Source organism: Vanellus vanellus (genome assembly GCF_965231255.1).
Source record: "Vanellus vanellus genome assembly, chromosome: 2".
Taxonomy (NCBI): Eukaryota; Metazoa; Chordata; class Aves; order Charadriiformes; family Charadriidae; genus Vanellus; species Vanellus vanellus.
The window spans coordinates 52,782,487-52,808,909 of NC_138906.1; the positions used below are offsets into that span (position 1 = coordinate 52,782,487).

The 26,423-nt window shown below is 38.7% G+C and overlaps 1 protein-coding gene across 1 annotated transcript in view; it reads right to left on the minus strand.

Moving 5' to 3' along the window:
- CNTNAP2 (contactin associated protein 2) overlaps window positions 1-26,423 on the minus strand; it is a gene marked incomplete at both ends in the record, with an annotated part of 1,160,915 nt that overhangs the window by 338,679 nt on the left and 795,813 nt on the right. Inside the window, one exon of the mRNA XM_082479539.1 lies at window positions 20,614-20,733. Coding sequence (XP_082335665.1) covers window positions 20,614-20,733 — 120 coding nt within the window. The remainder of the gene's footprint in view (window positions 1-20,613; window positions 20,734-26,423) is intronic.

Consider the following 26,423-nt stretch of genomic DNA (forward strand, 5'->3'; position numbering starts at 1 on the left):
ATTTCCTCTCCCACAGATAGATATTATAGTAAGATTAAGTTCATTAATTTACGAATTACTTTTTTTTTCCTAAAAAAGAGGGAAATGACCACCTGTTTTCTCAAAAGGAAATTAAAGTGACATAATTTACTTTCCTGAAAACACCTTTCAATTGCAATGACTTATTTACAGTCCTGCCCACTCACTAGTTGTTTTCCACTAATAAAAAGTGAAATTGCTGACTAATAAAACAATTAATTAATAGTGATTAGCAATGATTCACAAATAAAAAGTGAAATTAATTTTAAAATTTCCTTGGTCACCAGCTATTCATATGATCAAATCAAATATTAACATAAGTTATTTTTCCCACTTCCTATTAAACATATTTTATGATGGTGGTGATAGTATTTAACAATATGTCACTGACTATTTTCCAAATACTCGGTTTCCCCTGTTATTGAACTTACCTCATTCAGTTGTTTGGTGCTTGCTCAAGCACAAAAACTTGCTTCTGATAAGCAAGTCAAGTAATCTTTGGTAGTGATAATTAACTGGAAATAAGTTTGGAAAATAAATTTCAGAAAACGTAATGCATATATTCCATAGGTATGAATATGTTTTTTTCCCATTTAATCTACAGTTACAGTTATCACTATTAGAGTTTTATTTTTTTGGCATTAATAGGCTTATGCTCTTAAGATATTATTTGTTATTTTCAAGAGATCAGAAAATATTTTTATTTCTCAGAAAAGATCATTCTCTCTCTGATGAAATAGATCAGTGGCTTTTTTGATGGATGCACTTTCATGACAGTGCTGACAGCCTTCATAAATGTCATCTGGTATGATTACTTTTATCATACTCAACCACACCTTGGTTCCTGGTTGAAACCTCAGAGAAGATGGTTTTGAGAAAACCTGAGCGTACCAAATAATTCATATTCCTTTGATGACTGTTGTTATTTAAAAGTCCAAAAGGAAAGACTGCAAAGCCGTACCAATATTCACAGTGTGCTTTGCCCGTCAGCCATAGACAAAACAGACACGCTCGGAACTTTAACCCTCAAGCTGACGGTGCTTCTTCTACATTTCTGTCTTCTTGATCACTAACAAAATAGTGGCTAATTAGCTTTTACCCAAAATGTTGCTGGTTGACAATAGTTTTATTCCAAGTCTCTTCCTGTTTGGCACAGGTACTTGGCATGAACTTGTAGGAAGACGAGTGAGGATAAGTGATCTGAGCTAATGACCAATACTACACTGCTGATACCTCTCATCTGTGTCTTCTTTAAACCAGCAGTGCATATTCAGCATTCAGATAACATGGAAGGATGGGATAGTTAGCTGAAAGCTCAGTGAATGCAAATGTAAGGCAATACCTATGACAAAGAAAAGTCATTTCAAGATGTAATAACAATTATATCCATCTCCATCTGCTGCTGGGTGCTCTGCATTTGTTGTTATGAATTGATGCCTGTGGGCCCTATTGGATTTCTAACTATTATTTGACAACTGTATTGCATCAACATTTAGGAATGTGTTTCCTTCACACATGCCAGCCTGGAGATAGCTCTTTACTAGACATCATGATTTTTACCATCACCAGAGCATTTGTCACCTCAAATTAGATTACTGCAATGTGTTCTACAATATGCTACACTACAAATCACTCAAGAAACTATACAAGACAGCCCATTTAAAACTGGACTGCCTTCTAGGGAGGATAAAAATTACAATTGTAATCATCTCATATTATGAGATCTCAAATTTTATTTTCTCATAAGAACATAGTTAGTATTTCAATTTCTGTTGAATTGTGTAGGATAGTACCACAACAGTCATTAGCAATGTGATTAAACTAAGCATTTTTTGCAGCAATGTTGTAAACACAAGATCTGATTTATACAATTGATGTCAAAAAAATTACAGTAGACAATACCCTCTTCTCCCTGCTTCCACATTTTTTCAATATCTCTCTATATGTGTATATACATAAAGGTTTTAAACTATACATAGCATTTTGAAACTAATTCTGTTACGGACTTCTAAGGAGCTACAGTTGGTTTATAAAAATGAAAAATGTAGGTTGAGCTGAAGTTAGTAAGTGTTTTGACAATCTCGCCTAAGATTTGCAAATGTCAATTTTGCAGTAAAGTTACTCTGGTGATACAAATTCTATTGCTGTCATCTTACTAATGTAGAAAATGGGGTTTAGATCAGAAAAATCCAATATCCAAAAGAAAAAAAAAAAAGAGTAAACGAAGAGTGTTCTTATGGAATGAATGTTATTGAAATCAAAGTCAGTAAGTTTCTTAATCTACTTAGGCAGGGTATAGGATCAATCCCAAAAGGTAATTCAACCATTCCTGCAGTAATTTTCTCCTTCTACTGTTCCCTTCACTGTTTTTTCATCAAGATAATAATGAATCTTCAAATTTAATTACCAACTACTGATTGGATATTTTCCTTTTTACTTACAGACATTGTCTTCTGAGACAATGAAACTGTACACTTCCCCTTGTATTTATGCCGTCTCTTTCATAACAGTTCAGGAAGAAGAAAACTCTACTTATTTTGTGAATTTATTGTAATACTGAATGACATAAGTTTATAATATTTTAAATCAATAGGCAAATCAGATGCTTTACAAGCTACAGTGGAAAGAAGTGACCAAAATAACATTTTCAGGGAACCAACTGTTATCAGAGAAGTGATAATGAAATGCCTGTTTCAACACAACTTGTTAGAAACCTGAAGGGATGTTACTGAAGGGGGAAGCAGAGGATGACTTCTCTGCATTACTAGACATGATTTCAAACCATTCAACACAGTTGCATGTAAAAGTTTAATGCCAAGAGTATCTGGAGAAACAGAATACAGATCACTCATGACTTCAAAGAAAGACTGCAGCAACACAAACTATTGTTATGCTGAAAAACAGTGCCTGGCGGGAAAAGATTAAATTAGATTTGGGCCCTAATGTAGTAAATGACCTCATATGGGTGTTAATATAAACAAGAGTTTAAAAATGATCATATATTGAAAGGAGCAATAAATAATGAGACACAATACAGCCATATGAAGGAGGACTTGGATCATTTAAGTGCCTGGTCTAACAGATGGTAATTACAGTTCAGTTCAGATTAAGGAACATTAAAGTCAAGAACAAAGGACATAAAAGAATTAACAGTATGGTTGTCTTCAGCACCATGAACAGAATATGGGCAAGGGCTGGACATGTTTTTTATGGTTCAATAACTGAAGAATTGAGAACAGATGCGAGCTTCTGGGAAGTGGCCTCAAATATAACCAGGTATTACACAACTGGTAAGATCAAATGCATGAGTCTTCCTGAAAGTATCTTTCAGTTTATTTTAAAGTATCACGGGAGCACATGCACTTAAAAGAAATCAACTACTGCCTGATTTTTTCTTTTACAAAGCAACATAGCAAAATTCTTTAGTTATGATCCTAAACAAGGTTTTCTAGAATCACTGAAAAGAGTACCACATCTAAAAAAAAAATATTTTAAAGGCTTTCTTGAAGAAAAGTGCTCTTCAAAGATTTCACTGTCTTAGCTTGAACCTTAAGAAACCATTTCCTGAACTATCTTGACTGAAAACTCAGGTTAGTTTTCATTTCTACTCTCCTGAAGACGCAGAAAGAAGACTAATGCAGGTCTCAACTGTTACCACTAAACAAACTTTCTTTCTCCCATCAGCTTTTGAGTGCTTGAATCTTTGACATACTCTTCACTGATCTGACTTAATTCTCTCAAGAACAACATCTTCCACTCTCACATCCTGCTAACTCCTCTCCTTGGACAGACATGAAAAGGAATATAGTGCGCTGAAGTAGCCTTTCTAATTATTGCATCAATAAACTGAATGTTAGGCAACCTCCTGAAAAGATTGATGTGAAGAATTAGAAAAGACATGTTTTCACTAAAGTATCCTGTTCCATTTTCAAGAATGTATCTTCCTTTTGATACTGGCTTTTTGGCGATTTTCAACTGAACACTGGGAAAGAGAAATCTGGGTAATTGCATTCCTAACCAATATTCTTATTCATCTTGCTTTCTAAAGGTGTCTCCAGATTGGAGAAGTTATAGTTCAAAGTTTTAATGCACACTCTCGATAGTTTATAATAATTTCATCATTATAATAATTTCATCATTATTCTGAATTATATCAGCTGCATTGAAACTTAGGAACCCCATTTGAAGATTGCTGCGTTATCTTCAGGTATCCCCTAACTAAGTAACAAACGCTACTGTCATATGTAGTTTAGTGTAACATTATGTTTCTCATTTTTTTGACATTTCAGCACTCGTTCATTTGAAAATTAAAAAAACACCGCCGTTGGTTGTCACAGGATAGACAGTAGAATGAATTTTTGTTATGTTGTGACTGACAGAAGAATTTTGATGTCTTGAATGTCTTTATTTCCAATCTCTCAAATGAAGCATGATTTAAAACTCCACAGTACATCACAGTGCTTTAGTGATTTCATTTATCATAAACCAGCCACATATTGTTTTAAAACACATTCTATACAAAGCTTTTTAGCACACCTGTGGTTTGAAATGTGGCACAGAGTGACACTAGGAGAAAAGAAAAAGCCAATTAGACTTCATATTAAAGTCAGCAACTTTAATAAAGTTTGTTTAAAAGTTTTTCCTTTCCTGATTTTTGTGATCTACTTCTATCTCAATTTAATCCTAAAGTAGAGGAGAGAAATCCTAATTTGCAATGCTAAATTAAAGAAAAAAGTATAGCTTGGTCCTGAGAAAAGACAAATATCTCACATATATGTATGAGTAGTAAAGGTCACAGTATAATTCTTTTAATGAAAAAATTAAAAGTACTATAAGGATGAGGAATGAAGATCATGATAGACCAACAAGAAATTTTGGTCCAGAAATTCTTGAATGTGAAATTTTTCACTTCCTCATAACCAAAGGATGTGACCTTCTTTTTCCCTCTCATCTCAGGATCTACACAGCCATCATTGAAACACTTTGCAGGGGATGCTAGTTCCACTTGAACAGACAGAATGCTTTTATACAAATGGTTCTCTTAAGGAAATACAAATCAGCATTTTCAGAAACTCCAACTATCCATGCAGTATGTATCCTCTGAAAGTAGTACCCTGAATGTCATATACCTCAAAGACAGTGCTGTATAGAAATAACACTCTAAGAAACCCTGATGTTGTACCAGCTGCCTCGTTGGCTTCCTCCTATTAGATATCCAACAGATTCTTGCTTTCAGAAAATTCTTTCCAGCATCAGCAGCCAGAGGATTCATGAGAAGAAAAGCAGCAAAATGTGTATTTACATAAACCTGTTTCTCCTCTATCCCCTTTCTATGCGTCAATACAGAAATCAGACCATAACATGGTTCTCTTCTCTTCTCTTCTCTTCTCTTCTCTTCTCTTCTCTTCTCTTCTCTTCTCTTCTCTTCTCTTCTCTTCTCTTCTCTTCTCTTCTCTTCTCTTCTCTTCTCTTCTCTTCTCTTCTCTTCTCTTCTCTCTTCCCTCTTCCCTCTTCCCTCTTCCCTCTTCCCTCTTCCCTCTTCCCTTCCCTTCCCTTCCCTTCCCTTCCCTTCCCTTCCCTTCCCTTCCCTTCCCTTCCCTTCCCTTCCCTTCCCTTCCCTTCCCTTCCCTTCCCTTCCCTTCCCTTCCCTTCCCTAACCTTCCCACTATATTCAACACTTCTCTTCTTCTCTCCTCTTCACTCTCCATTCCATTCCATGGAAGAAGATAACGTGTGTGGTACCTTGAGGTATTTTCAAAAGTATGACACATACCAATGGCAAGCACACCTGTTGCCTTCCAAAACTTGCTTTGCTGTGCTTGTTGGCGAGTAATGCATGACAACTGCTCTTGTGTCTTCCCTGTGCTTGATTTGTGTGCAGGGAGATCTGGAAAATGGCAGCTCCGGATGGTGCAAGCAAGCCCGGAGCCCTTCCAAGCACAGGCTGTTTTGCACGAGCAAGAACCCCTGGGGACATGGAGCCACAGGAAGAGCAGAGCTCGCTCCGCTCCAAACTTGCAATGGGCAAGAGAGCCCGAGAGAGCCAGGGCAGGAGTGGTGCCTTGGAGGTGCAAGAGCAGCTGGCAAGAACCGAGCAGAAAGGGCCCAGAGGAGCCCTGAGAAGGGGCCGTGCTCAGTGCTGCAGAGGAAGGCAAAAAAACCCTCAGGGACCCTTGCTAGCCCGCCGTGGGGGAAAAAAAAGCCTTCCTCCCCTGAGCTGCAGGGCACGAGAGGTTGTGTTCGTGGCGCATGAGCAGCAGGCAGTAACCTAGCCTAAATGGAGGAGAGGAGCCCTGAGAAGTGGTCGTGCTCATCAATGCTGCAGAGGAAGGCAAAAAAACCCCAGGGACCAGTGCCAATGTGCCCCGGGGGAAAATTCCTTCCTGACCCCAGTGCTGGCGATCGGCTATTCCCTGAGCATGTGAGCAAGACCAGCCTCCTCCTCCCACAGGTTGGTCCCTCCTCCCAGGAGATGCCCCAGCCCTATTCTGCCTCAACCTGGAGACATCTCAGGGGCTCCCAAGAGCCGCCAAAGGCTCCTGGCCTGATCAACCTCGGGTGCAAGGATCCTTGCCACAGCTGGCAGGGCTCCCGTGGTTTCTCCAAAGCACTGGCACCCCTTGCAACATCCGCGCATCCCATTTCTTTCGGCTGCTGCCCCTTGCTCTACAGGGGACGAGGATGGCAAGCTCTGCAGTGCTCCTCAAGAAGACATTCCCTTGATCTTACCGCCGCTCATTCAGCTGAAAAGGCCTGCTAACCTCAGACACGTCCAGGGGTTGGCGATTCTTCTCATCTCCTGAGAAGCTGGTGTCTGTTCCTCAAAGGCTGAGGTAGAATTTCCATCCATTAGATGCACTTTGAACACGGCCCCGCTGGGAGTTGGCCTTGCAGAGGAGAACCTCCAGCAGCCTGGTCCAGCCTCTGGTCTTCCTCTCTCAGACCCCTCCGAGTATTTCCACTGGCTCCTCGAGAACTTCCTCTTGGATGTCTTCGGGCTGGTCCTGGGGCCACAGAAGGATTTTATCCTGCCCTGAGACATTGTGACTGCTGCGTTGCCAGGTGGTGGCACTGTGACACGGGGGTGATGGGGCCCCTCCTGTGCAGCCCCGCCCGCCACCCCTCCGCCCAGCATCCTTCAGAGGAAGGCCTTTGGGGTGCTGGCCCCGAGGAAGTCCGTGTGCCAGGAGGGCCGGGGGCTGTCCCTGCCTTTGGTGGCCGTGCGCTGGCCACAGCTTCTGGGTGTCCCTGTAAGTGCCTCTGGACTTTCAGACTGTGTAAATACAGGCATTTATACCATATACATTCCTTTGGATGTGGGGAAACCGGAGGTGAAAGCAAGGCTTTTGGTTCTCCCTGCATGAACTCTGCAGAGACATAGACAGCACGCAGGGTTTCCTCACCATTCCTTACCAGTCCACCAAGGGGCATTTGATACTGCCATGCTTATGGCAAGGTCTTCTTCTTGGAAAGAACTCCCAAATGGTTTTGTGTTCTTGACCATGTTTTTCCTTGCACTGCAAGATCTCTTTTCCTCCTTTGGCCTTGATCCTTGAGATCTTTCTTGAAAGCGATGGCAGCCCTCTCAGCCTTTGTTTGGCATGTTGTAGTCATCGTCTTCTGTAGGCCCTCCATGGCCCTAATTAACTGCTTAGTCTTTGTTCGCCTTCATCCCAGATGGAATTTGTCTTTCTTGAACCTGAGCAATGAGAAAGGTCTCTAGTGGTACAGGTGACTTCTCACCAGGGCTTTGCACAATGCGTGCCGTTCCCGTGGAAATATCTTGCCTGATACACAAGAATGCGTTTGCCCGTATCATATCTGTGGCTCACAGTCACCCTGCGATCTACAGATGCCTCGTGGAATGTTTGCTTACTCCGTTGTTTCCAAACTGGAGCAGAAACTCATGGCGCTCCACGTGATGTTGTGTTACCTGCAGTTCTTCACAAGCATGCTTTATTGATGTAGGGCCTATCTCTTCTGTCAGAGCTTCAGCTGGTATGGTTATGGGGGCCATAGAAACATATCGTGAGATACAGCTTTTTCGGGTTCATGGATGCCATGACATCCAGAATATGAATTCCCATAGGTCTGCCATTTCTATCTAGTTCATGCAATGAGACAGACAATCAAGCAGTGATTATACACCAGTTCACAAAGCAAGTTCATAAGTAAGGCCTTTTGCTAACAACAGCTCTTGACCAGAAATATATGTGAATCTACCCCATTTGTATATACTCTGTCTAGCAGAGATGTCCATCACCTGAATAGTCTTGTACAACTTTTGGTTAGCATCCAATTGTCTCAGCTGTTTGTTCATTAGATGCTCACTGTACATCACATGAGTAACCATCTCAGCACATTTCTGTAATAATTTCCAGAACATTATCAGCAATAACGTATCTTCAGGGAGAAGCCCATGCTTCTGACAGAAACATATTTGACTTAGACCCATTAGTAGTAAGTGCAAGGGAGGGAAGTCTGCATGCTCAGGCGTTGGAGAGCTAAGTCAGCTTTGCCTTTCTAACTCTTCCAACTGCCAAGCATTTTTTCTGGAATATCCATGCCTCTGTGAGAGCACTAATTCCTCTCCAAAACTATTGCTATAAAAAAGGGAATCCAATTGAGCAGTGATGGTCCTAGATGTCTGATACAGTAATTTACAACAGTGCCATTTCCAATGTTTTGTGACAGTACTTTTCCTATTACTACTGACAAACATATTTAATTTTCTTTTATGACTACTGACAGGTTTATTCCATTGCAGTCAGACCACACTGGTCTGAAAGAAAATCTACAGTGATTTCTATTTGTGATGCACAAGTGCATCCCTAAGTGGAGAAGAAAAGCCAGTGTCTTTGGAGGTTCAGGGTACAACTTTGGCAAAAACCACAAAAATAATTTTGGGAAAGGAATAATTTATTCTCAATGATTTCCTTAAATTGCTTAGTAGTGAATGCTTCAGTGTGTGTGGAGTTAGTGTCACAAATCTCGTCTAGGATAATGGAACATCATTGCCTCAATAGTTCCCACTCAGGGAAGCGTATCCTGACACATACTAGATAAAGCAAATATTTTCAGGCTCCCTGAGAAAAAAGAAAACTTGGCCTTAGGAAATGGAAAAAACCTTAAAGCAGGAAACATAAAAAGCATGTTAATACTGGATCGCAAACATGAACTCTAAACACAAAAAAGGGGACACCAACCCCTAACATGACGTGCCAAACTGCATCCCACCTTAGAGACATCATCTGTCTGAAATCAGGGAGACTTGGCTTCCAATATATGAGTGGAGTGAGATCCTTACACTTAGCAGCTGAGACTCTCTAAACAGGAGACCTGGTTTGCATAATCTGCAGGTTTCCATTCCAAATCTGAAAATTTGCTCTGTGGAAGTTCTCCAACTGTAGTTGTTACCTACTCACTGCACAAGGTCTCACAGATTCCTTCTTATCTTTTGCCCCTGTTGGCTCAGCACTGCTCACTAAACCTTGTGGAATGCTTGGGTTTGCTTTTAAGCTGTAACTTCTATTTCAATCATTCTTCACTTTCTAATGCTATGGAGCAAGTGATAATTTCAGTAGGTTGCAACCAACTCTGATTCTCCCAGGAAAATTCCTCCTTGATTTTCATGGATGTAAGTGGTCTCTTCATAGCATCTTCTTATTGACTGCCGTATTTTCAGTGGAAGAGCTGCTTTCTGTGGTCTTAGAGATAAAAAATTGCCAGTCCCAGACCATCCTGGATTTAACTCCTTTTCGCCCTTATTGCTTTCACCCTACAGTCTTTTTCCCCAGTTCTATCTGTCTCCTACCATGCGGAACAGAGGTAGAGGTGAGTTTACAGCATACTTCTGGTGCTGCCCTGAAACCTGTACTAAGTGCCCATTCTGGAAATTAGTAAAAATATTGCCTGTAAACACACAAACTCTCCATAACACTGTAAATTCACACTCCTACATAATCTGCACTAACTTCACTTGTAAGTAAGTCCTGGGAGGGAGTCATGGAAGAGTCATTCTGTACACCTCCTGCCTATGTAGGGAAACTGCATCAGAAGTACTTTCCCTCTATGTATACGCATGTGTACAGATTGAAGTGAATGTCTACTGCACCTTATTCATTGCCCAAAGAATTTCTTTTTAAAAAATGTCTGTCAGAGCATACAGGAAGAAGCAAGAAGGCCTGATTTTCTTAACAGCAATAGTGACAACACAGCTAACCTACCTTTCTAGGTAAATTAATTTAGAGAATTACACATCAGTGTGCAGCATTGCACCCTGAATAGTGGTTGGTAATTTTAGAGTGGAATTAATCTCTCTTCTCTCTTTTTAAAATTATAATCTTTTCATCACCCGATTATCTATTTCAATAATAAGTGAACTTAATACACCACTTGCCATCTGAATGGGATTTAAAACGTTTCTTTAATCTGCTCTGTGATCATTTTCTTACATTGATTTTAGTTTCAATGAAAATGACAACAGAAAGAATACTTAGAACAGGTAAGTGGTTTTCTTCCTAGTCCCACAGTCTGTCAACAAGACAAGACAGTACTAGCAGTTAGAAACAACCAGCTCTGAATTGCTGAGAAGCCATTCTTTGAAGTGTTGTTTAAGGAAAGCTTTAGGGGGGAAGCACATATGAGAAAGCATTTCTGTATATCAGAAATCCCCACATGAACCTAGTGACTCACACCTTCCAGGCTTTTATGCAGCATAGCTGGATCACTGGGTTTGTTCCTCAAAGCCCACAGAAGCATAGAGAAGCTTTCCCAGTGCTGTAGCAGGTAGGCAGAAACACACACACACCCCGCCCCGCCATAAAAATAAAATAAAATTAAAAAAAACCCAACCAACAACTTCTCCCATCATTATTTCAGGGGTAAATTAACTGTCTAGCCTTAACTCGACTGAAGTGACCAAGAGCAGAAATAAAAGTTTTACAGAAAACACAAGCTTTTTTCTGGGCTTTCAATAATGTTCTATACAGGAGTAATTTTCTAGGGATAACTGAAGCATATCACTGGCCTGAAGCAGCTTCTGCTGAGTTCTTCCCATCTCCAGCAGGGCACATGTGTGGGGGAGTGAATCCAGAGCTAGATGTTTACTTCTAACATTCACAGTAACATTTTAAGGTGGATGGTATTCATCATCATCCTATTTCCAACCATCCTTTTTTTTTTTGTCCCCAAATTATGGACATATTCCTTGAAATATAAGCTTGCAGGGTCCTGCAATGCACAAAGAGTTCTAAAAAGACTTGTTGTTTTTTTTAATTTCTGTTCAGAGCTCGGTTTCCAACAAATGAGGAATATTTTCTGGTTCCGGATGATGTCAGGATTTTTTCCTCCTCCTCGACTAAATAATTTGGCAAAACCAAGATGCTGCTTTATTTTCAACTGCTTCTGCTACGTAACTCTCAAATACCAATTTGGTCTCATTCTTCGAGATCAGTGCACATTTAGTTGCCTTATGCTTGATGTATGGACATTCTGTGATACTCATGCTCCAACTATGAGTGCTTGAAATACATTAAGAGGATGACATGACATCATAGACTTTTACTCCTATATTCTCTTATATGATGTTCCAGAGTTTGAGGTGGGACAGAAAGAAAGAAGGGGAAGAAACAAAAGAAAGTAGTCAGACAGCAGGAAATGTTCCTATTACTTGGCGACTTGAGAAGCTGCCTTAAATGTCAATATAAAGTTTGTTCTCTACCAAAACAGAGCAAATCAAGAACTTTCTCCACGGGTAGACTTCACAAGTTATTTTGTATATTATGGTTTAGATATTTTCTCTGCAGTTGCACACTGGGCTAGCTTTTCATTTTCTACACATGCAAAGGTGACTGGAGAAAATATCTAGATATAATCTAACATGATTTAGAAACATGTGATTCTAACACGGTTTACTGCAAGCCCTAAAGTTATGACACCACGTTTTTGTTAGGACATATTTTAGCTCAGTGAAGTCATCAGATGTTGATTTACATCCTGTTTTCCCCCAAAATTCTACCTTTTTTATATTATGATAAGCCCTGAGATTATTAAAACCTTTATCTCTGTGCAGACACTTTTTCTATGGGAGTGTATTTTTAAGTTCTGAATATTAAAGTAATAAAAACTCACAATCACATGGCACTCAAGTGTGGTTTCACCAGTAGGGCTGAGTAGCCTGTAGTCCTTTCCTCTTCAATCCTTGAAAGCCTGCCAATATGATAAACTCAACATGCTGCTACAGAACGCAGCAACAGCCTACACTCACTCATCCCTTGCCATCTAGCTTTAACCAGTCAAACCCAACTAACTGCCAAGCACAGAAGAACCTAACAACATAATTTTTCAGTGTTAACCTGAGGCAAAAACAAACAAACAAACAGAAAACCATCCTGATTTATTTCAGGAGGATTCCAGACAGCGAGCTGCATCTAATTAAGACAAGTCCAGGTAAAGGCTGGCAATTACAATCTGTGAACTGATTGAGGCTGAGTAGAAAGTTTACATCCAGCTGGAAAAACAACCATGACCTTCTTCTTACCAACAAACAGTACTGTGCTGCAGAGCATGGGGAGGAAAGGCCAGATTTATTGAGATACAGTTAAGTACCAAAATGGTATTTTCACAAGAAAGCCAAATTTCACATAAATTAAAAATAATATAAAAGCTGAAGGCAAAACAAAATGATGTACCAATAGAATACACAGGGCATGCCTCATAAATAAGAATAGATGAAAAAAAATGATCAATGAACTAAAACTGAGACGCAGGATATTTCAGACTACTTGGCAGGCAAAGACATAAACATAGTCTGTTCTGTCTCAAGGTCTCTCATGAGTCTGTTATTTTACTTTGATGCTAGGAGGATGAACTTGCCTGAGGAAGAAAGTCTGCCACCAGAGATGCTGCTCCAGACATGATCCCCTGATGCTTCAATGACTAATGTTTTTCTTCTTCCTCAGTATCTTTTCTCCCTTCTTTATACAGAGATTCTACCTTGATAAATCAGCTGGTCAAAACCAGTGTCTTAAACAGCTTGATGCTTTTGCCCTTATCCAAACCACCCTCCATTGTCTTCTTTTTCTGTGTTTGTTTCTGGTCTTGTTTCATCTTCAAGGAAATAAGCTTGGATACTCTGAAACAACAGCCTCAATCCATCTTAACTATTTGTTCCTCTTTTTGCCTTTCAAATGTCATTTTAATTTGCAAAAATGCCTAGCAGACTCATTAAAAAGCCTCCAAAACAAAGCTCTACAACTGAAGAAAAAGTGTATAAGAGGTGCTGTTAAAAATCAAAATTTCATTTCACATGAAATATTTGAAACACTGAAGCCATTTTTCCTTCCTGTATTTTAGGTAAAAGACTTGAAATACTTGTATTTGAAGCTTTTTGCAATGAGATTTCACTGGGTAAGGTCTCTTTACTTTTATTGTCATGCAATAACTCACCATTGCCCCATGACAAAATTTTGTTTATTGCCTTTAAATGTGTGCTATTTTATCTTATTTGAGTTAACAACTAAAAAATACTAATTTCTTCCTCTATCAAACTGGAGAATCTACACAGAAAAAAGTCTTCACTTATATTTATTGAATTAAATTGCTCAAAATTTGTTGTTTCACATGCATCTATATATATCTGTATGAATAAAAGTTTTGGTACACTGGAAGTTTAGTACCTAGTTCTCCGGCAAAATGTCTCATCTGAAAAACTAATTATACAGATATGTGCAATAGAATTAAACATTTACCACTGCTGGGGTATTTCTCATCAGTATGTAGTGATGAATGGCACATTTATATTCATGCCATATGTTTCTACATATGTCATAGTAAAAAGCACTCCAGTGACCCACTATTTACAGAAAGAAGACAGAAAAATCACAGGATATGACAGTTATGCTTGTTTAATGCCTACTCACAAAGTCACTGCAGTAATTATTACATGTGCCACTTCTGTTAAAAAAGCAGAGACAGAGAAGAGAGGAAGGGGGAGAGTGGGTAGAGAAGCCACCCCGTACATTTGACCTTAATGAGGCAGGCTATGAATACGCATAATGATTTCTCAAAGTGTTTGAAGATGTGCAGCTTTAGGCAAAAGGACTGCACTAGAAAGGGGATAGGGTAAGTACCACTCAAATGGAGCCATTATGCTTGAAGCTATTTGGATCCTGAAATGAGATAAAAGCCACATCACAGAGGCATAATGACTTCAGGACCAATAGGAAGAATTAACTGACATATCTTCTGGTAAAATAGATTATGAAACCTTTCAGTTCTGCTTTGCATCAGTGGTCTAAATGATGAAGCAGAAGAAACAGCAGAAAGACTACAATTTCCCTATCTTCAGCATAAAGCCTCAAGGATCTACAGCAGTGCTGGTCCATCTTTTCCACTGATGTCCCACACAGCTGTTAGGATAAATAACTAAGCACTTATGGTCCCTGTGCGTTGTTCCTCTGATTATTCCTCACCCTACACTCTGAAAATTCTCGCAGGACAAATGCACAAGATCAGGGTAAACTCACTGATCTGACACCTTTTCCTCTTGGGCCAAGGGCAAAAAAAGAAAAAAAAGTAGAAAAATAGGGAGCAATATTAACTTATTTCTTCTGTCTTTCTCAATGGGAGTGAAACAAAAACTGCCAGAGGAAACCGAATCAAGCCTAGAGATTCAGAAATACAAAATATCATGCAGGGCATGTGGTGAAGCTGTAATATACTCAAAGTTTACATCTTCAAACAAATTTCTTAAAAGAGAAATTCTTTCCACTACAGCTACTGTTTACTGTTCTAATGACAAAGAGAAATCAGGAAAGCTCTTACACTGGATGCTGAGATAGGAACCTTCCATCTTTGGAAAAACCTGCTTGAACACAGAGTCTAACTTTGCTTTGTAGGCCTGCCTCTGAAAGAGGCTAAGATATCGGCTTTAAGATGACAGAGCTTTGGAAGAATTCCCTGTTGGCCTAAGATCACAAGTCAGGCTAAACTGAAAAGCAGTCTAATGGTTAAACATTATGCCACATCACAGCTTTTAAGAATATTTTTCTGTAAGTGCATTAATTTGACAAGTTCCAACTTTCCAATTCTAAACATTTTCAATACTGTTTTCCATAAATGAGAAAAAAAAAGCGTCCTAAAATTTACATAGTTCCTATTGATAACTGCTTGGAAAACTGCTCAAAATATATCGCAATACCCTAGATTTTGAAAAGCTGTGTTACTGCAGCAGGAATACTTACTTAAATGTGATATCTCAAACATTTTAATTCCACTGTGAGGACATATTTATCAGCAGTCCTCACAAACTGGGGAAGTCCCAGTTGATTGAAGGTTAGCACATGTGATGCCCATCCACAAGAAGGGCCGGAAGGAGGATCCAGGGAACTACAGGCCTGTCAGTCTGACCGTGGTGCTTGGGAAGGTTATGGAACAGATCATCCTGAGTGCCATTACATGGCACATAAAGGACAATAAGGTAATCAGGCCCACCCAGCATGGGTTCATGAAAGGCAAATCCTGCTTGATGAACCCGGTCTTCTATGACAAGGTCTCCTGTTTAATGGATGAGGGAAAGGTTGTGGATGTTGTTTACCTGGACTTCAGTAAAGCCTTTGATACCATTTCCCACAGCATTATCTGAGAGAATCTGTCTGCTCATGGCATGGATGGGTGTACTCTTTGCAGGGTAAAAAACTGGCTGAAAGGCTGGGCCCAAAGAGTGGTGGTGAATGGAGGTAAAACCAGTTGGTGGCCGGTCACCAGTGGTGTTCCACAGGGATCAGTGTTGGGGTCGGTTCTGTTTAATATCTTTATCAATGACCTGGACAAGGGAATCAAGTACACCTTCCGTAAGTTGCAGATGACACCAAGTTAGGCAGGAGTGTTGACCTGCTTGAGGGTAGGATGGCTCTACAGAGGGATCTGTACAGGCTGGATCAATGGGCCGAGGCCAATGGTATGAGGTTCAACAAGGCCAAGTGATGGGTTCTGCGCTTGGGTCACAACAACCCCATGCAGTGTTACAGGCTTGGGGAAGAGTGGCTGGAAAGCTGCCCGGCAGAAAAGGAGCTGGGGGTGTTGGTCGACAGCCAACTGAATATGACCCAGCAGTGTTCTCAGGTGGCCAAGGCGGCCAACAGCATCCTGGCCTGTATCAGGAATAGTGTGGCCAGCAGGACTAGGGAAGTGATTGTCCCACTGTACTTAGCACTGGTGAGGCTGCACCTTGAATACTGTGTTCAGTTTTGGACCCCACACTACAAGAAAGACATTGAGGTACTGGAGTGTATCCAGAGCAGGGCAACAAAGCCAGTGAGGGGTCTTGAGAACAATGTTATGAGGAGTGTCTGAGGCAACTGGGGTTGTTTAGCCTGGAGAAAAAGAGGCTGAGGGGAGACCTTATCGCTCTCTACAACTACCTGAAAAGAGGTTGTAGAGGGGTGGGGGTTGGTCTCTTCTGCCAAGTAACAAGTGGTAGGACAAGAGGAAATGGCCTCAAGTTGCACCAGGGTAGGTTTAAGACGGATATTAGGAAAAATTTCTTCACAGAAAGGGTTATCAAACATGGGAACAGGCTGCCCAGGGAAGTGGTGGAATAAATGGTGGTTTAAACTACCCTGGAGGTGTTTAAAAGACAGGTAGGGACATGGTTTAGTGGTGGTTTTGGCAGTGTTAGGTTGCTGGTTGGACTCAATGATCTTAAAGGTCCCTTCCAACATAGACGATTATATGACTCTATAAAATATAAGTGTTTGGTTCCTTTTCACTATCAAAACATAGCATTGTGAGTACAAGGTATATTTGGAGAAGACAAGGACAAGAGAAAGCAGGGGGGGTTCTGCGATTTCTTTGACAATGCAGACTAGTTTGTAGAGACTGTGAATTGCTGTGGGGAGCACACGCATATATGTATTACTGAGACTTTGACTGCACTATTGAATTGACAGGACATCTTAGAAACCAGAACAATTTTCAGTTACCACAGTAACATCTGTGGAGGGAAGGATTCATCATGACATTCGCCAGTTTACTAAATTAAGACACACTAAAGATGCATATGCATTACACCCAGAAATATGCCCAGACAGCTGTCTACTGCACCATAATTTTCTCTTCGGTTTTTAAAATACTTTCTTGACACATTTGGGAACCATAACACTTTCTGACTATAGAATCTGTAGGTGAAATGCTGAATAATTAATGATGAAATAATGATTATGATTCAATATTTGTGATACGTTACCTTCAAGGGCTAAAGATGCAATTTCGAAATATATAATTTCAGTGGCTTTTCAGGATATTACCCCTAAAACTATACTATGGTAAGTGTGAAACCAGTACATAACTGTTAAGCCACCTTGCTTTAGGAAGATGGATACTAGCTTTGCTAATAATCCTAACTTGAGGACTTGTTTTATCCAGGAACCAAACTAGCAAGTTACATTTTACATTACCTTTTTAGTCACTAAGATGCTCTTATTTGTTAGTTCCACCTGAATGAACGATGGGATATTTAAAATGCCTATTAACATCTTGAGTAGTAATTTAATATCGAGTTGTTTGCTTAATATAGTGGGTTAATAGGAACATGTAGATTTGACTCAGGCTAGAGAGGGAAATACAGTTAAGGATGTCTCTATTAAAATAAAATATCACTATCCTCCCATATGAAGTGATTTCTTCATTTAGTATACACCACATACTATTCAGTATAGCTAGATCTGTAGGTTGCTTAGTTTCATGTTCACAAAAAGTTAATTGTAGTTCAGCTAGTTTAAGTTCTTTTTTGAAATATAGTGCTAGTAAGACCATAAACCTGCACAATTTTGATACTAAAATTATTTGAGAATTCTGCTCTAATTCTAATATGCTATAGTGCTTTTTGTTATATGACAAGATATGCATCATTGCTCCAGATTTCAACAGAAATGTGTTATTGACGAAGCAAAGCAAAGCCTTCAAGTAACCTCATTCTGTCCCTTCTCTAGTATATATATTACTGGTAATACTCTATATCAATTCGCAAAAAGATTTAGGATATTGTCAAAAAGATTTAGGATATTGTGAATTTTCTCCTAAAACCGTAGCTCTTTACCCTCCACAGTCTTCAGTGCTTAAGATGACCATTAATTACAAGAAAATGAAAGCTGTAACAGCTGCAACATGTAGGTACTACACAGTATGTATATAGGTGATGTGCTTTACTAAGCTATCTGAGAATGATTGTCAGAGTGGCCTTCCAGTTTTAGAAGCAGAAATTAAAATTACTTCCCATCAATTTTCACATATTTCTTGCAGTCATTTGCATTTTAATGAAGACATAGTTCTGTTAGGTTCTTATTTTTAAAATTTAAATAGTTGCATGGATATTAGTGCAAAATGCCTTTTTCTTGTAGCAAAGAGTTGTTGATGGGAGTGATTCATTTAAAACAGAGAACTGCATATTTTCACAGCATGTATCATATGCAAAGGAAGGAATGAACACTAACCGTCTGTTCTGGTGTTCATGATCTCCTTGCACTGGTTAGGAAAAGGTCACATTTAAGTACTTTGGAAATTGTTTCATAGATGAGAAATGTTAGAAAAATGAAACGGTTACTTTTACTTTTCTTATATGTGTTTTCCCCAGTGTTGGACACGCTACTAGGACCTTCTGCTGCATATTTATATTTAACATGGATGAGCAATACTGTAGTACTGGATATGTGTGCTTTTTTGTGCCTGACATCACTACAGTAGTATATTTTTAATTTACAATGTTACCCTTGAGGCATACCCAAAAGCTATAGCTGGTGCTGAACACAGCAGTTCTTCTGAATAGCAGAAATCGCTATCATATATCAGCAATTCTTGGCATTGTTCCCTGCAGTGCCTGCCTGATTAGTTATTGATACAGTTCAAGGTGCTAGTTATAATTTAAAAAGCTCTAAATAGGTCAGGATCCACTTATTTGAAAGATTGCCTTTACACCTGTGTCTCAGAACAGATTGGCTGGTCTGCCTCTCCAGTCCAACAAGGACTAATGGCAACCCCAGAGCTTAGATCAGGCTCCTTTTCAGGTATGCGTTTATTATACAAATGCAGACATTAGTGGCAATATGAAACAATAGTATTCTCTTGTTCTCCAACAGACTGTCTACCTATGAGCGCTTGACCTGGGGTTTGCTGCATGTGCCATGCATCCCCCTTTGAATCAGGTTCCCCCCTCTGCCTCCTACAATGTCTCCTATCCAAGTTGGATAAAACCGTCCCACAGGTCCAGACATGTACAGGTTCCTGCCTCCAGAAAGAGCTACGTGAGCTTCAGTAACTGTGACCTCTAAAGAGGCAGAGTCACCGTTTCAATTTGTGATAGTGCCTTCATGTTCATGTTGATGATGATGAAGTCTGAGGACTCAGACCTATGCCAGGTCTCCAATGCAAACAGACTGAAATTCAAACTTCTTATGCAGACATTTGGGGAAAGTCAGGGGATGTGTCTGTTGTATCAGCTACCCAATATTTCATATCAGGAAAAAGTGCTGAGACAATTGTCATGCATTAACAGCCCAAAGAAATAAAATACTCCCGGTGCAGAAAATTGCTCCCTTTTCTTTTTTCATTATCATATTTTTCTGCCTCAGCATGGCAACACAGATAACTAAGGCAGGATATCTTCCATGAGAATGCTCAGATGAGACATTACCCATGCTAAACTAATGTTAAAAGTAGGAAAAAAAAACACTGAACAAACCTAAAATAAGTTAATGCAGTTATATTTATACTTTTTACAAAGGCATGTAGTGATAGGATGAGGGGGAATGGCTTCAAACTGGAAGAAGGTAGATTTAGATTAGATGTTAGGAAGAAATTTTTCACTTTGAGGGTGGTAAGCCACTGGAACAGGTTGCCTGGAGAAGTTGTGGAAGTTCCATCCCTGAAGGTGTTCAAGGCCAGGCTGGATGGGGCTTTGAGCAACCTGGTCGAGTGGGAAGTGTCCCTGCCTACGGCAGGGGGTTTGGAACTTGATGACCTTTAAGGTCCCTTCCAACCTAAACCATTCTATGATTCTATGACATATATGGTCTCAGATGTTAAACAAGATACATCCTTCTAACACCAGTTAAAAAGACAAAACAGGTAAAAAAGGAAACTCGAATGTTTTGTTTCTCTTGTAATGAATTTCTATTCCCTGCCTATGTGGGAAAGTCAGCAGTAATACCTTGACAAAGGTAAAAGTCTGACATTTCTAAGAAGCTGCCTTCTACAGAACCCCATGAACCACAGACATTACTGAACAACAAATAAGTTGATATACAATAGTTCTGGTAAATAGCCATATATACCTACTTTTTTTTTTTTCAGTGATGTTCCACTGAGGATACAAAGGCCTGTTAAGGCTAATTAATAGATGTGATTTGAAAAGCTTATGAAATGGATTAACTACTGACTTGCTCAGACTGTACTGAATAGTGACTACAGATTTGATGACCCCTCTCATGAAAAGCTCTTAGCAATTATTTTTCTTTTGCCAAGAAATACAAATTATGAACAGACTCTTTCTCCCAACTACATTAAAAAAAATTGAATTAGCAAATACAATGCCGTTACCTGTCATGTTGCAGTAAACTTTCAAAGGTCCCAGTGCCCCGCTGCCATCTGGATCTATCCAGTAGTAATTTGAAGTTTTGCCCAAGTGTTTGTATGCTTCACAAGAGAGTTCATAAATAGCTGGAATGAAATAAAACACAGCAATAAGGATCTTCATATCCTGGAGCAAAAAAAATCCATAATGACAATAAATTGACTTTATATATATTTCAAGAATTATACCTTTGAGATTAAAGTAATGTCACTGACATTCACATAAAACAAAGCATCTTTCCAAAAGATAAAAAAGTGATTAAAAGCTTGAGGGACGCAATTTCATTTTTTGGCATGTGAGACAAAGCCAGAATAGGAAGAGAATTGCAACAACTTGGGGGGGGGAGGAGGGGGGGAGAGGAACAACCAAACTTTTTCAAGAGTATCTTTAAACCATTTTTGAAAATACTTTGGTTCAGAAGTTTGTTTATACAATGGTTTAAGTTTTGAATCATAAATGGAGACACTTCTATTGATCCAACATACTTTTCCCTCTAGTTTTCTTTCAAGAGATACACCAAAAAGCTTATGAGTTTTCCACCTGCAAATTCTAGAATTTTTCAGTTTTTATTAAAACTCAGAATAACACGGAGTTTCAAAATCATGAAATTTCTCACTACGTGTAATACCTGTCTCTACACAGCTCTGCAGTTACTTTGTTACTTAACTAATACTCTGTTCTAGGAAGGTCTAAAATTTCACAATGTTTACTGGAAGAAGTTTAAGGGATTTAGCAGGGGGGTCTGTTTCAATTTTTCCTTGACGTCTCTATACTGCTTTCTATTTCAAGTCGTAAACCTGCTTGTCAAATCGTGTTATGATGAATAGCTCAGCCATAATAATAAGCATTTTAGATAGAAGCTTTTCTAGTAATTCCCATATTTTCTTTGAAATTTATGACTATTACGAACTTATGTGTATTATACATGAATACATTAAATCATTTTATGCATACAAAAAATAAAACTGGTAATTTATATAAATTGGTATATATATGCAACTGGTAAACTATATAAATTTTGTTCTATGCTGTTTTTTAAAAAAGGAATGTGTAACGCTTCTTTGTTTTCCAAGGACCAGATGGTACAGCTTTTTGTTTGGAATCAATCAATCAGCTGCTAAAAGACAGGAAATATTTGTTTAACGAGACTTCATATCCACTCTAAAAATTCATCTAATTTGTTGGCAATTCTTGCGAGCGATCTCCTTGCTAAGACTGGCTTTATTTCAAATGTCCATAAGGACAAGCTGTTTCGCTGGGCTCTGATGATGAGTGACTGATCACGCACACACACATTTAAAGGCCAACTATCAAAGATGGAGGAAGGAAAGTGGAGCTGAAAAAATTCTCCAATTTTGATGTGGCATGAATGGAAAACTAAAGACTGTTACCTATGTATAAAGAGAATGTCCCTGTTGATGCTACAAGAGAAAGAATGTCCTGGAAATTTTTACGTGTTCATTACAGGGTCTAAAGTCAATTTTATACAAGAGGCAGACAGTTTAGTTAAATTGTGGAATATTCCAAGCCCCCTTCTCCCCAAACTAAGGTCAACAGATTCTTTCATTATCAAGGAGACTCTTTGCCTGTTTTCAGACACTTCATGCAGATTTCATAAGGAATTCATAACCAATTTTCTTCAGAAATATTTCTCTAACTCTCTACACACTCCCTAAATGTCATCACAAAATACCAGCTCTGTCAACGTATAATAGTTGTGATATCAAATAACAAATTTAACAGATGCATTCCAGGTCAAGCCAAGAAGATGACAAATACCATTTATGACCTCTCAAAAATTTATTTTCGTTTTCTAAACCATTTCAGAAAACCAAGGGAGTTTTGTCTTTGTAGCATCCAGATCTTTGTGTAGGGCCATATGACATTTTTCTCTAAGATTGTTCCTTTCAAGAAGACAGGCCAATCTTTGTACAGAGATGCTATTACAATTCAGAAAAAAGTAGAGAGTGTTATATGGAAGACAAAACCAGGTTACACTGTTTAATCAGACACTATTGAATATTTTTACAGAAAATTAAAGGGTTTAACTAGAAGAACCTTCCCTCTGTTCTTCTGGAATGGGACAAATAGAAAGCGGTAGGTAGTTATTAGTTAGTACTACAGCACAGAACAGGCTGCTTTTGAATAAGTCAGCTTTGTTAAGCTTCAGCATTATGTTGAAAATCAAACAATAGAAATTAAGATTGTTCTTCAAACAAAGATAAAAGAGTGGGATATTCTAAATAAATTCAACTTGTTAGAAGTGTTTTTATGAGTGTGGTTTTGACAGGTTTTATCCATACGTAGATGCATATTTTAAGGCCTTAAAATTGGAATAAACAAAAATGAAAGGGTAGGTTCTACTGCAAGGAGCAGCAACATACAAATCACATAACAGGAGTGTAGGAATAAAATTAAGGGATAAGTGAAGTTGGTATACTGACAAAATAAGTCACCTGAATACATTAAAGCACAGAAGAAATTGAAAACAGAATACAACAAGGAAGAGACCATGGTAGAATCAAAACTATTTAAGTTAGAAAATTGATAAAGGTTACAATAAATAAGAAAGAAAATTAACGGAGCCAAGAAAGGACGAGTCAGCAAAATGCAAGATTTGTATATAAAGTCTACGGTGTTCACATGCGAATAAGGAAAAATGGTTGCATACATCTACATACAGAGAAGGACAGAGAGAGACAGCGAGTTAAAGGTCTTTTAGTGCTGATTTCTTCTGGAAGATAGGGAGAAAAAAAAAAAAAAAAGAATGGAAGGACTGAAGACACAAAGGAAATAGATTTTTGTTTTTCAAGCCAGTAAAAGTAAAATGCCAAAAATGTGTATTTGCTTTCTTGGTAGTTGGTCCAAACACACTATATATATATACTCTTAAGGGACTTCAGAATAGTATTAAACCTCTAACTCTTCCAGGCTACAGGTAAAACTCACATGTGCCCTGACATCCAGATAAGCAATTTCTAGCATAATACATCCAGTTGCTTGTTGTTTTTTTTTTTAAATGCTACTTATATTCCTTCTGAGGAGAAGGGAAAAAAATCCACAAATGGCTTCCTCACTCTTGACTTGACATGCTTTCATATTGCATCAAAAACTGTCTACAAGCAGTAAGTGGTGAAAACCTGGTCAGAACAGTGTTCCAAGGTCTCTGACAAAGAGAAGAGCCCCCAAAAGGTAATAGAGCCTTTTTAAAGTTTAGTCACCTGATTAATACAGATCAAACTGAGACCACCAAATCCATTTCATGTTAAAATTTGAAAGGGCTTGGCTGTGTTCTAACATGAAGTAAAAAGGAATTAAATGCATATATATATATAATAATCTCATTTAACTTTTGGTGTGAAACATCAAACTTATTTAAGCTGCTTAGTTTGGGCAGAAAATCCAGTCATTTTAATCAGCTGACAAAAGCACCTATGAATGCATTTTGAAGTTCACCATTGATTAAGTTAACATTCACAACAGTGGGCTTGAGCATGGCTTGAGGGGAAATGTTTCTCTTCTTAGAAGAGCTTGACTAGGAAAGCAGACTAAGGGAGAACAGCTTAGAATGAAACAAAAACTAACAAAAATCCCTGTAGTCACACAGACTTTAACATCATTTTCATTGCTGCATTTCTTCATGGGTTCTTTTCCACTGCCAGAAGTGCTTACCTGAACCCTAAAGTGGAGGTGCTGATGGTCAGGGAAAGACAACACTCATTTCCAATTTTTTAGGATCCTCTGTTTTAAACATTTGAGGAAAAGCAAATGGTTCAGAAAACCAGTTTACATAACAGCTTTTTCCAGCTCCAGACTGTTAGCTGAAAGTTGGAGAGAGTCAACTTCTTTTAGATTTCAATTGCTTTTTACTGACTGAGGGAAGCAGATGTTCTCACTCCTGTTTTACTTTCTGACTGGCGTAAAGATCAAGAGAGTTATCCCACACAGGTGGCACAGCTGCTGGCCATCTCCAGAAAGCAGAATATGTGAATGACAAAAAGGATTTAGCAACTCTGTCACCCTATGTGATCTTCCCATAGAGTTTCAGTAGCATCTTGGTGAACTACAGTTTCTGCAGCACTATGTAAAAAGGCAGCTTTAATTTTTGGGCTGACGAATGGCCTGATTTTTAAGGAGAAAACTCATAAATAGAAGACCTAGTGTAGCAGTCTGCAGTATGTGACACAATGAATGTGTTGCAATAGTTTTTGTTTCTGTCAGTGAATATGGCTGCTGCAGGGGATAAACGCCTTTAAACTGCTGCTAATACAGGAGTAAATCTCAGCTTTACAGGGGCATATGAAAGGTGTAGATTCACAGGAACTGATGGAATTAAGTGCTAGTAAGAGTGACAAAAGTAGGCAGTGCACCAGATCCACAAAGCCCAGCTATGCCTCTCCATCACTTTCAACTTCCCAGAAATATACTGAAAGCAAAGCAGACTGTGAGGTGCTTGGATTTATGTCACTCAAGCTGGTTTCAACTCTTGAGCTCCTTAAAAAGGGCTGAAAGCACAAACAGATGGAAGGGGGGAAAAAACCACCAAGCTTACTCAAGAAATAGCTGCACACTCAAATGGCGTACCTGAAGTTTATTTTAAAAGAAAAGGATGAGTTTTATTTGTTGCTTTATTACAATATATATTCAGAAAATAATTGCAAACCCAAAACCATTAGAAAATAATAGATTTTTATATCTAAGTACACGTACACTGTAAGCTTCTGCTCTGTCAGTCAGTCTGTCAGTCTGCTCAACTACTTCATGTATATTAAAAAGCCTCACAAAAAGGCAACATGACGCAACACTACTTCGATGCTCCTGTTATTCTGTAGGACTATTGCTGCAATGGTCAGAAACAAACCTTATGTCTGTCATTTTTTTAAAGTTTGGATATAAACATTCTGTAGTTTGGAACTCATCCTTACAAGGCCTAAGAACAGAAAAAGTAAAATAAAGTCAAAACACAAGTGTTGTTAAAGTCAGACAAAAATAAGTGTGGACAAATATTTACTTTTACATCTCACATTTGAAAAGCAAAGTAACCCTTTCAGATATGACAGTGAGACGGAAGTATTGCTAGAAATCCAAAATGTATTGATACACACTCTCAAAAATGCTCTGCATTGCAATTTAGTTATATCCAATTAATGGTAAAACATAGCTATATATAAGAATGTTTAACTTTTATACAATAAGTACATTTTTGGTATGTAAATCCCTCCACATCTTCTCCTGTGCATACACACACACACTCCTTGCTAGATGACACTTCTGTTTGTAATCATATTATTATTGTATTTACCCGTCTTATAAAAAAAGAGCTGAAAATTTAACTAAACTAAGTCTTTACTCCTTAGTAGAACTATAATTTAATATGATCTTGATTATTGTGAGCTTCAAATGTTTTCAGAAGTAGCTTTTGCCAGGTTTCCAAAAGTTAAGGGTGCCCTTGTTCATTCTCTGTTGAAAAAGCAAATGTGATTGGAAACTTCTGCTGAATATTCCTGGGTTTGCCCCTTCCACCTTTTTAGGCTGTCAGTTCACAGAAGCTCCCGACACCTTCAGCTATGAGCATTGAAATCTGAAATAAATTACAAAACAAAACCCAAGAACAACCTACCACCAGCATCCAAAAAGCCTCATCAATTAAATAGTTACAGAAGGAGGAAACTAAAACTGAAAAAGAAACAATCACCATTCTGATACAGAACTGTACATGTATCTAAAATGTTTTGAGCTGTTTCAACACACTTCAACTTATCTTTCTAAGTGTAGG